The 11,227-nt window shown below is 45.0% G+C and overlaps 2 protein-coding genes across 3 annotated transcripts; one reads left to right on the top strand and one right to left on the bottom strand.

Annotated features, from left to right (window-relative positions):
- Positions 1 to 3,896: 3,896 nt before the first annotated feature.
- ankrd45 (ankyrin repeat domain 45) lies at positions 3,897 to 6,760 on the top strand. Of its 2 annotated transcripts, none has more exons than XM_029131508.3 (5): positions 3,897 to 4,758; positions 4,935 to 5,102; positions 5,455 to 5,540; positions 5,847 to 5,985; positions 6,089 to 6,760. In XM_029131508.3, exons 1-5 carry the CDS (start codon positions 4,563 to 4,565, stop codon positions 6,109 to 6,111), a joined length of 612 nt encoding a protein of 203 aa, XP_028987341.1. In that variant the 5' UTR covers positions 3,897 to 4,562; the 3' UTR covers positions 6,112 to 6,760. The 2 variants fall into 2 exon arrangements, with proteins under 2 accessions (XP_028987341.1, XP_028987340.1); XM_029131507.3 differs by having other exon boundaries at positions 3,953 to 4,758; positions 6,086 to 6,760.
- An 884-nt stretch (positions 6,761 to 7,644) lies between these two features.
- Positions 7,645 to 10,842, bottom strand: bpnt2 (3'(2'), 5'-bisphosphate nucleotidase 2). Its single transcript, XM_029131503.3, has 8 exons — positions 10,313 to 10,842; positions 9,663 to 9,735; positions 9,382 to 9,528; positions 9,039 to 9,198; positions 8,772 to 8,867; positions 8,517 to 8,678; positions 8,132 to 8,266; positions 7,645 to 7,954 (listed from the first exon to the last, which is right to left on the bottom strand). The coding sequence occupies exons 1-8, from the start codon at positions 10,429 to 10,431 to the stop codon at positions 7,812 to 7,814; spliced, it is 1,035 nt and encodes a 344-aa protein (XP_028987336.1). The 5' UTR covers positions 10,432 to 10,842; the 3' UTR covers positions 7,645 to 7,811.
- Between the last annotated feature and the right edge of the window lie 385 nt (positions 10,843 to 11,227).

Here is an 11,227-nt window from a genome sequence, read left to right as displayed (position 1 = left end):
CATTACATGAGCCAAGCACGGAAGGGCATTGGTAAGGATACCAGAGGAGCCAAACACCAACTCCTGGTTGACAGAACAGTCGCCCAAGACTGCAGAGTGCGACACACCAACCTGTGCACAGCCTGGATCGACTACAAGAAAGCCTATGACTCAATGCCACACACGTGGATCACTGAATGCTTGGAGCTGTACAACATCAACAGAACTCTAAGGGCCTTCATTGCAAACTCGATGAGGTTGTGGAGAACCACCCTTGAAGCCAATAGGAAGCCACTTGCCCAAGTATCCATCAAATGTGGCATATACCAAGGAGATGCACTGTCCCCACTGCTGTTCTGCATAGGTCTGAACCCCCTCAGTCAAATAATAAACAAGACTGGCTATGGATACCGACTCTGGAACGGGGCCACCATAAGTCACCTCCTCTACATGGATGACATCAAGCTGTACGCCAGGAGTGAGCGAGACATCGACTCGCTGATCCACACCACCAGGATCTACAGCTCGGACATCGGGATGTCATTCGGACTCGAGAAATGTGGGAGGATGGTGACAAAGAGAGGCAAGGTAATCCACACAGAAGGGGTCTCACTCCCAGAAGGAACAATAGCAGACATTGAGGACAGTTACAAGTACCTTGGAATACCACAGGCGAACGGCAACCTTGAACAGGCAACAAGGAATACGGCAACAGCCAAATACCTCCAACGAGTAAGGCAAGTCCTACGAAGCCAGCTCAATGGCAAGAACAAATCCCAGGCAATAAACAGCTACGCCCTGCCAGTGATCAGATACCCTGCAGGAATAATAAGGTGGCCAAAGGAAGAGATACAGACCACAGATGTTAAGACACGAAAGCTCCTCACCATGCATGGAGGGTTCCACCCCAAATCCAGCACCTTGAGACTTTACGCTAGTCGCAAAGAAGGAGGCCGAGGACTAGTGAGCGTGAGAGCCACTATCCGGGATGAAACATCCAAGATCCATAAGTACATCAAGGATAAGGCCCCGACAGATAACGTGCTGAGTGAATGTCTCAGGCAGTGGAGAACAGAGAATGAGATGCTGGAAGAGGGACCATCATGGGAGGACAAGCCCTTACACGGGATGTACCTCGGAACATAACTGAAGTGGCTGATCTCAACAAATCCTACCAATGGCTTGAAAGGGCTGGGCTGAAGGACAGCACAGGCTTTTGCCTACCCTATGACCATAGGGTAGGCAAAAGCAGGGTCGAGGACAAAGCACAGTCAGTAACACAAGGCAAGAGGTCAAGGAATGCTGGAATGCTAGTGAGGAATCAACATAGACAATCTGGCAGGGAACTATGGCTAGAGGTGGAGCTTAAATACTACATGACTGATGACTGATGAGATGCAGGTAATGATAACAACAGGAAGTAAAGCTGGGTTGACTGGATGAGGACTAAACAGGTGGTAACAAAATAAAACCGGACATGACTAGACAAACGTAACTAAGAAACATGAATCGTGACACTATGTAAATCGTCCATAAGAATTTCACACTGGATCGGTCAAAGTCTGGGTTAACAACGACAACCTATGCTGTTAACCTACAGGGTGCTGGTGGAAATTGGACTACTGTTAGTCAAAGAAGGAGTGCAGACAGAAGGGGTTGTGGACAGAGAGAGAAGAGGAAAGACAGGAGCATAGATCTGAGAATAGAGACTCTTAACGTTGATGCAATGACAGGGAAAGTGGTGTATTCTACCATGGTGTGTATAGGAAGAGAAACGAGAAACGGGATAGAAGTGATCCTGAAGGGGAGGTTGTGAACAATGTTCTATAGGTGAAAAGACAGGGTGACAGGGTGATGAGCCTAAAGCTAGAAATTGAAGGGATGATGGTAAACGTAGTCAGTGGGTATGCTCCACAAGTGGCTGTGAGTTGGAAGAGAAGGAGAGATTCTGGAGTGAGTTAGATGAGGTCATAGAGAATATACCCAGAGGAGAGAGGGTAGTGGTTGGAGCAGACTTTGGTGAGGGGAACAGAGGTGATGAGGAGGAGATGGGCAGGTTTGGTGTAAAAAAAAGGAATCTAGAAGGACAAATGGTGGTGGACTTTGCTAAGAGGATGGAAATGGCTGTAGTCATAACTTACTTCCGGAACAGAGAGGAACACAGAGTGACGCACAAGAGTGAAGTTAAGAGCATGCAGGTAGACTACATCCTATGTAGACAAGGTCATTTGAGAGAGGTTAGTGACTGCAAAGTGGTTGTAGGAGAAATTGTAGCCAGACAGCACGGCATGGTGGTGCGTAAGATGACAGAAAATAAGACCAAGTGGTGGAAGCTGTTAATTTAGGCAGAAGTTGAGACAGGCTCTGGGTGGTCAGGAAGACCTCCCAGGTGACTGGGAAACTACAGCAGAGGTTATCAGGGAAACAGGTAGGAAAGTGCTTTGTATGTCATCTGGATGGAGGAAAGATAAAGACACTTGGTGGTGGAATGAGGAAGTACAGGACTGCATCTAGAGGAAGAGGTTGGATAAAAGGAAGTGGGATGTAGAAAGAACTGAGGAAAGTAGACAGGACAACAAATGAAGCTCAGAGCAGAGTTAAGAGGTGGCAAAGGCCAAACAGAAAGCTTACTATGAGCTGTATGACAGGTTAGATACAAAGGAAGAAGAGAAGGACTTGCACAGGCTAGCCAGACAGAGAGAGAGAGATGGGAAGGATGTGCAACAGATAAGGGTAATTAAAGACAGTGATGGAAAGGTGCTAACAACCCAGGAGAGTGTGCAGAGAAGATAAAAGGAGGATTCTAGGAAGCTGATGAATGAGGAGAATGACAGGGAAAGAAGGGAGGAAGATGTGGATGTTGTGGGGCAGCAAATAACAGAAACAGATGAGGTGAGCAAAGCTATGAGAAGCTATATTCAATTATTAATTTCTTGAAAATCCAAATAATTTATCGACGGTCCCTAAATCAACGTCTTCATGTGCCGAGCGGTCTCGTTCTGTGTCCGCGTATCGAACACGATACGCGGATCGCTTGTTCAAACACGGACCGCTCGAATGTCTGTTGAATGTCCAACGTCAAACCAACTTCACCGCGGTGATAAGACCATTGATATATGTTATGGAGTCTCGAGAAAAACGGTACCGCTAAAATAAATATGCGTGCGGATATGAGAGAAAATTAACTTGTGGCGTAAATTCAATGTGGTGCAAATTAATACAGCGTCCACATCTACAGGATCCTCTGGAAACGGACACGCCATTTTGGTCTCTGCGCGAAGGAAACAGGTGAAATCTATGAATGTACTGAAAGATGAAACGAGGACGGCCTGTTTGAACACTGTTCACTTTAAAAAGGGGCGGGGCCAAAGGAACCTGAGTTTCCCGAACAAAATGTGCTCCCAACCAGGTTAGGTTCACAGAGTAAGTTGCCATGGTAACTGACTGTGACTTTCCATTACCTCGCTTCTTAAAACAGGTTTAGTAGCGCTAGCCTGGAACCTGGCTCTGCGGACCCTGGTGCTCTGCTTCCCAACTACATCTCTACTCATTCATCCACTCAGGTCTGCGAGGGGCGTCCTGCTGATGGAGGGACCGGGGCTACCGGAAAGTGGTTCCGTCCCTTCTAATATCTCCATATGTATGTCATGACTATTACTAAGTAGTATGGGATATGTATAACAATGTATATGATATATGTATATGTTTGTATGAGTGTGTGCACATACCTTAACACTATTATTGGTATTACTATTAATCTCAAAGGTAAACCACAGTACAACAGTTGTTTAGTTATGAATGTGTCAGCCTAAGGTACATCCCTGCTTATTTATTTTATTTAACAGATTTGCTTGGTTTCAGCAGCTAATTGCACAAACCACCCCCCGCCCCTCCCTCCTGCACACACACCCCAAAGCAAAAACTCAACCTGTTCACCAACACAGCAAGATCACGCATATCTAATTTAAATAAAACATTAAATAAACCATTATTCAAGAAGAGTATATATATTTCTTATATACTCCTCAGCAAAGCTGTCCATCACAATATGGCATTTAGCGTAATGCATGCAGCTTGTTGAACTGCTGGACAGAACAAAAAAAAGCAGAAAAACTAAAAGCTGAAACCCGACATCTCAGAGTTTTCCTCATTTCGGGGATTAACAAACTCAGAGTTTCAACGAAACCTCCTTCTTGAAACGGGCCCCAGATGTGGCTAAAACGTGTGTTCGTCTGGTCAAGTGTTATGAGTCAGCTGAGAGGACTGAATCAATCCAGAGATGATCCCCTTGTCTAGAGTCAATTACACATTTGTTTATCATTGACAGGTGTTTGAGAGGTAAGTTTGATGCTACATTAGGCTATACAGGTAAATGAAATTAAATAAAAAACACAATTAATTCAACTTCCAAACCGTATCTCTTTGTATCACCTAAGTCACCGATTAAACGCATTACAGCTTTTGGCCGTGAACGCACCTCCTCGCCGCGTTGTTACCATAGCAACAGCCAGCTCCGTTGGTAGCTTTGCAGGTAGCTAGCTTTTCTACTCACTATAACCAAGAGAAAAACAGCGACATCAAACATGATCTTTGTGTCGTCCGGGGACTTGGAGGCCATTGTTCACAATCTGGAAAGCGAATATGACAGAGAGGAGATACTTGACAAGAAAGACGAAGTTGGGCGGAAAGTCCTGGCAGTCGCCGCCATGCTGGGAAGGAGTGCCATCGTCCGGGAGCTGGTCCGACACGGAGCCCAGGTCAACGAGCAAACCGTGAGGGGTGAGTGGAAATAAGTCTGACTTTATCTGACGAAACAGCAGCAGAGACCGCTCATTGGCTACTTCAAATCTCATTGTCAACTATGAGCCAACGTGCATCTGTTATTGTTATTATTATTATTATTATTATTATTATTATTATTATTATTATTATTATTATTATTATCATTATTACAGGTTACTCGTCTCTGCACTTCGCTGCCTGTTGGGGCCACGTGGACACAGTGAGGACTCTGCTTGAACTCGGAGCCAGCACAGAAACCTGGACCTTCCGACGGGAGAGACCCGTAGATCTGGCCAGGAAATACTCCAAGGCAGACTGCGTTGACTGTCTCGCCCTGGCAGGTTCTCTGAGCCGCTGTTTGCTGTAATTCAGTCAACCATTTGTATCGTAACACGAGTGTTTATGTTCACAGATTTACACAAATATTCAACCTGCTCTGCACAATATTTGTGTAAATCTGTGAACAATCATGTATATTGTTACCGGTACAAATCTTATACCCATTACTGTGCAATAACCCTGCAATGACCTCATACTCACTCTAACTGTACTGTACTGCTTTGTACTGTGCCAACACATACTGTTCTGTACCTGTATTCTTGCTCATCTGTACTGCTGTTGTGAGAGGTAATTCCCCACTGCGGGACTATTAAAGGTTTTCTTATTCTTATTCTTATTCTTATCTCCACACAGGTGCTAAACAGGACCTGGTGTCATACATTGCATTCATTAAAGACATGGTTTCTGAATCAGCTGGACAAATCACAACAGTGGAGAAGGTAGCGTTTACCTGCTCTACATCAGGATACTTTGAGACAGAATACTTCCATAATGTCCATAATAATAAAAATGGTGTGATCTATAGTTTCTAATGCAGCTCTAACAGAATGGGGTTATAGAAACAAAAATAATGTATTTATGATTATTGTAAAATAAAGCACTGTGGCATCAGGCCCTGAGCACTACAGTCCTTCAGTCCTCCTTGTGTTTGCTGACAGCAAAGCAGTAACTTTACCGAGACTAATAGCTGCCATACAGGAAATAGTCATGTTTATCACTTTCTCTCTTGTTAAATGTCTGCACAGAACCTGTGTGTGGAGCTGTGCGCTGCCAAGTCAGACTGGATTCAGAGTTTTAAAAACCCCACTGTGCTGCACTTCACAGCTCAAAGGAAAGAAATTGAGGACAAATTACAGTCCATTCTCAACAAGTTGTCAGCTCAGTGTGAGTATTGGTCAGATTTCACAGTCAGTATCATGTAGAATTATTAGAATTGCAATCTCTAGGTTTTCTTCCAGTAATTGCATATTATATTTTTTTGCAGCAGCAGCAAACCCATCAAGCGGGTGAACATTTCTATACTTCTTGTGTTTCAGTAAATACATCTTGAATTGTTTAGAAATTGTTTGTGTTTTCCTTTTAGAAAATGCAGCTCTATGACATTTATCAGCGTTTTATTAGTATGATCCTGTGCTTGTGAATGAAAGAATAAAACTCATGATACTGGGAACATCTTTTTTATTGTTAAACAATCCTACCTGTCATACAGTGCACCTATCGCCCACTAAGCAACTCAACAGCTGACCGTTCAGTCACATCAGAACAGAAAGTGTTCTTCATAAGACGCACAAAAGCTTCCTTAACCTCGTTTCCCTCCACATGTAGTCACACTCCCACCCTCAAAACGTAAACCTAGCCTCTTCGACGAAAGCCTCCAGAGATCTGACATCATCTCCAGTCTGTGGCAGAACACGGTGTAAAACCATCAAACCCCTGAAACTCTACACAGTTTTTATTTCTAGAAGGTTTAACAACAAAAGAGCAAAAAGAACCATCAGGTCACTTGTATCTTTTACGAAGTGACATGAGTTATTTTACACACACTTGTATTTTAATTATTCTAACTCTATGCCAGTGTTTGAGTTCACCCCCCCCCCCAAAAAATGGCTGTAGAAATACTTAAAGCACTGGCATTTGCACAACACAGTACAGAAAAACATGTAATCCCTCAGCAGGAGGCCGAACATTTCTAAAAATGTTATTATGGGAATTTGAGCACAGATGAATGATTAAATATGCAATGGAACAGTCCAAGCAACAGTCCTGAGTGGAGTGGACACACAAAAGTACATTTTTACAGGCTGTTAAAAAAAAAAAAAAACGCTTTTCTTTTCTGTAGCTGATTAGATCACGGTTGGTTAAGGATTTTACCTCCACTGAACCTTACCTCACACCGGTTCTTCAATAGACAAATATATTTTTATGTTTGCATAAAACTACTTATATAAATAGAAAACATTATTTCTGTTATAAGTTATAACCAGGGAGAGGAGAATGTACAGCAGCGTCACAATTTGTACCGTAATCACTGTTGTAGCAGGCGACACCTTTCCTGATTCTTCGTAATTTTGTAATAAACATCTTTGTTGGCTACAACGTCATTAAACTAATGTTGTAAGTCAGAACCATAACTTGTGCCAAAAAAAATCTTCAAACAGAGTTAAGATTCCTTTTACCGACGCAAATGGAGTGTTATCAGACCAGCATGTACATCCATCATGAACAAGACAGTGCATCACCGCTGTGGAACTGATGCACCATTATTTTACTATAGAGCAGAGAGCATGTGGTTCTGCTGAAGAAGCATCTTGTGTGTTTACAAGTAACTTCATAGTTTAGTTGTAGTTGTCCTGATAGACGAGTTTCAGTTCAGTCCAATCAAGCAGATGTGAATGTTATGTAAAGATGGACCATGAGGTGAAGTCAATCACCAAACATCAATCAATATCAGTTGCTCAATCAGCATCACATTTTCTCTTTTTCTCTGAGACTCCAGTTTGTAGCTTTACATGTGATGGGGGTGGGGGGTTTCCATTGTGTGTGTGTGTGTGTGTGTGTGTGTGTGTGTGTGTACACACTGGATGAGGAGGAGCCTTTGTTTCTTCTGGTTGCACAGGGTGCAGTCACAGCCAAAGTCTCAGCCACAGACCTGCTCACTGCGTCTGACAAAGCGCCGTCACACGTGCCCATTCCCACTGGTTCATGTAGTGTTAATGCTCCTCCGGGTCCCAGGATGGTAGCCGCTGCAGAATGGCCTTATGATCCACACCCACGCTGGCCACTAGTCCTCCTTTGTTGAGTGGTATTTCACTGTAGTCAATGTCCTCTCCCTTTAGAGTTGTCATGTGGCCTTCTACGATCAGTTATTAGACAGAAAATATCATTATAGAAAAATCACTTACCTTCTGTTACTGATGATTTGTGCTTAGTGTTTTCTATTTATTCACTGTATGTAGCACTGAATATCTATGTTCAGTTGAGGATGATCCATTTTAGTTAAAAGGTATACTAAACAGTGAAGAGCCCTTACCCACTGCGTTAAGCAGCGCTGCCCCAGCACAGATGTCCCATTTCTTAATGAAGGTGATGTGAAGGTAAATGTCGGCCTGGTCTATAGAACCTGCTTCACTTGTGGGAACATCCAGGAGAGACAGAACCTTATATCCTGAGAGAGAAACACAGCGTTAGAGGGTGGATGCCTGAACTGACCAGACGAGAACCATCACAACTGGGGTCTAGTCCCGAGTCCAAACGAAGGCCAAACAGGCAAGAATTCACTTTCAAACAACATGTTTCACTCTTTAATTAAACCCCAGACTTGATGATCTTATCCATTCTGATTCCTTTACTTAGCATTCCAGTAAAGTTAAAGGGGTATAAAAACTGTACATGAAGTAACAGACTCCTCTACTCACCAGCTCCACCTGCTTCTATGATTGTTGTGCTGTTTCCAAAAGCATCACGAACATAACTTTTAACTTTTCCGGAGTGGGAACGTGATACAACCACCTTTGGAGTGTTGATATTGTAGGACGATCTGGGACGAGCGTTTGACCCCTCACCCACAAAACCCCAGGCTGAGGGAGACAGCGAGACAGAAAGTCCAGCAGGTTTCCACCACAGAGCCAACGTAAGCGAGTAAGGCCCATAATGGAGGCACACGTACTTACCGGTGATCCTAGAAAATGGCTGGTGTATGACCCCGATGACTGGTTTACCATCTACGGCCACACATACCATTGTGGTCACATACTTCACAAGGTTCTCTATGGAGACAGATGAGTGGAGGCAGCCAGAGGTTTAACACAGGAGGAAATACTGAATTATCAGACCCTACTTTGGATGAGGTGGAATGTGAGGTCTGAGAGGATAATAAACTGAAAGGTTTGCTGTTAAGCTATTTCTAGTCTTGTACTGCAAGCGGGAGTTTTGCACACCTGTATATTCCTGCGTAGCATCCAGAGGATCGATCCACACGGTGACGCTCTCAGCAGGAACGTCCCTGTTTTCCTTAATCATGTTTTGTATTTCAAGTGGAATCGTTCGGCTCCAGGCCACTGATCGATCCACCACTTTGTCAAGTTCCTCACTGTTCACCTGAAAACAAACGCAAGCAGGTACAATTATTATTGACATTAAAATTCCGATCAGGGTCTGACACCTAAATAAGGCAACTGCAGCATCGATGGCAGCGCTGTAGCTCCCACCTCAGGCTCCACGTTAAGGCGGTGGTTGGGCTGTCTCACATTGCTGTGCACAAAAGCAGAAACACTAGCTCACCGTGATGTCAGGGAAGGTGTTCTTTATCAGATTAAACATCTTTCTGTGGGACTGCAGGTCGCCCATAGTCAGCAGCTCGTTGGCTCCCTCCCTCGTCTTGCCCTTGGACTTTTCTTCCAGCTTGTTATCGCCACGCACTCTCTTTACCTGTGCAGGAGAAAGCATCACTCACGTGACAGTGATACGATTTATGTGTGGTGTTTTTGGATGGACATTCTTTAAGTTCGTCTCCCAATTGAAACAAAGGGATTTTGAAAGCCTAGCGTTAAACAGGGGCTCACCTCTATGCCGCCCAGTTGTGCAGCTTCCAGTGACACGGCCAGCAGGTCCCTCAGATCCACAGTTCTCCTCTGTCTGCACAGACAAACGGAAATACTGTGTATCAAACCAGCATTGGACCTTTCCTGAGTTCAAAGATGAGCAGCGTCCTTTTAGTCACTGATCGGCACTAGTTCTACACGTTCGTGATGTTACATCAGAAAGTCACAGTTCATTGTTTCCCCACAGACCAACAAATTCCAGATTGTTTCAGTTCTAACTGGATATCGTAGAGTCAGGGCTGAGCTCAATGTGTTAAACGTTGAAACACAGTATCTTCCTCAATATAATTAAGTCCCAACTATTTCATTTAAGCCTAATTCAACACTAAACCTTCAGCAAAGACACGCCATTCCCTGCTACCAGGAAGTTCATACGAGTGATTAAACAATGTTTGTCTGAGGTCCCACATACTGGACCACGATCATGTTGCACGCTTAAATGCCTAAAACCTGGCTGGTTAATAAAGGCGTGTTGTCAGGCAGCCCGTCAGCAGCGCTGGAAGCAGCCGGAGGAGAGGCTGCACCTGCACAAACAGCAAACAGCAAACAGCGGCCTGGATCTCACTACAATGGAAGCAGCTGCGGAGAGGAGCTACTGAAAGCGGGCCGACCTGAACGCCGCCAGGCGGCTGGAGAGGACCCCGGCGTACAGGTGGTAGAAAACGCCGACTCCAAGGAGGCAGAACACCGCCACACCGAGCGGGGACAGCCGGATGCCCATCGGAGCCATGGCCGCGCAGTCCCGACGTGGAGCCGCGCTACGCTGACGTGGCCGCTCGCGCAGACAGCAGCGGACTGGCTGCTTCAGTGCCGGCGTTCGGGTTAAAGATAACACAGGGTGGCCGTCATCCAAGCGGCCGCTGGGCGCGGACTGAGGAGCTTTAGCGTCGGTTAGTCGCTTAGCGTCGTCCAACGGCTGTGGCGCGACATCCAGCGGAGGGAGCGACCGTGTCGCTGCGTGGCGACATTCCGTCCCCTTGATTCGGTTCGCTTCGGCGTTGGATCCGCGCTCTCGTCGTTAGCTCACTGAAATAAGCCGCGCGTGTCGAACGCAGGACGGAACAATCGCATCTCTGTTCTGTCATTTTCTCTCCTCGTACAGAGGTCACGTCGCGTCCCGTTTACTTCCGGGTTACCGCTGCTGTCGTCACCGCTGTTATTCCGAATAAAAGACAAAATTAACTAAATTCTACATTTCGCAGAAGAAGCCGTAATAGTGCTTCAAGATTTGTGAACGTTGACAGTTGTATTTATTTAAGCATAAATAGCCATAAGATTCTTTGGTGTATAACTGCTCTAATATTTCACATACAAAGGAAATGATGGAGAGGTAGTTTCAGACAGGTGTTGTAGGATGCTCCACTATGCTTAAATAGGAGGGGACTTCTGGGTCTACTACTGAAGTCTGATCCTCACAAAACCGTCTGTAAGTGTGTCCTGGCCTCAACAAAAGCCCCAGGAGAGGCCGCCCAACAAAGCATGAGGTAACAGGAGACCACAGGTGACTCCTAGGAAACCAAGGATAT

This window comes from Betta splendens, chromosome 17, assembly GCF_900634795.4.
Source record: "Betta splendens chromosome 17, fBetSpl5.4, whole genome shotgun sequence".
Lineage (NCBI taxonomy): Eukaryota > Metazoa > Chordata > Actinopteri > Anabantiformes > Osphronemidae > Betta > Betta splendens.
The sequence above is the reverse complement of the archived record's forward strand: the minus strand, read 5'-3'. Positions and strand labels throughout refer to the sequence as shown.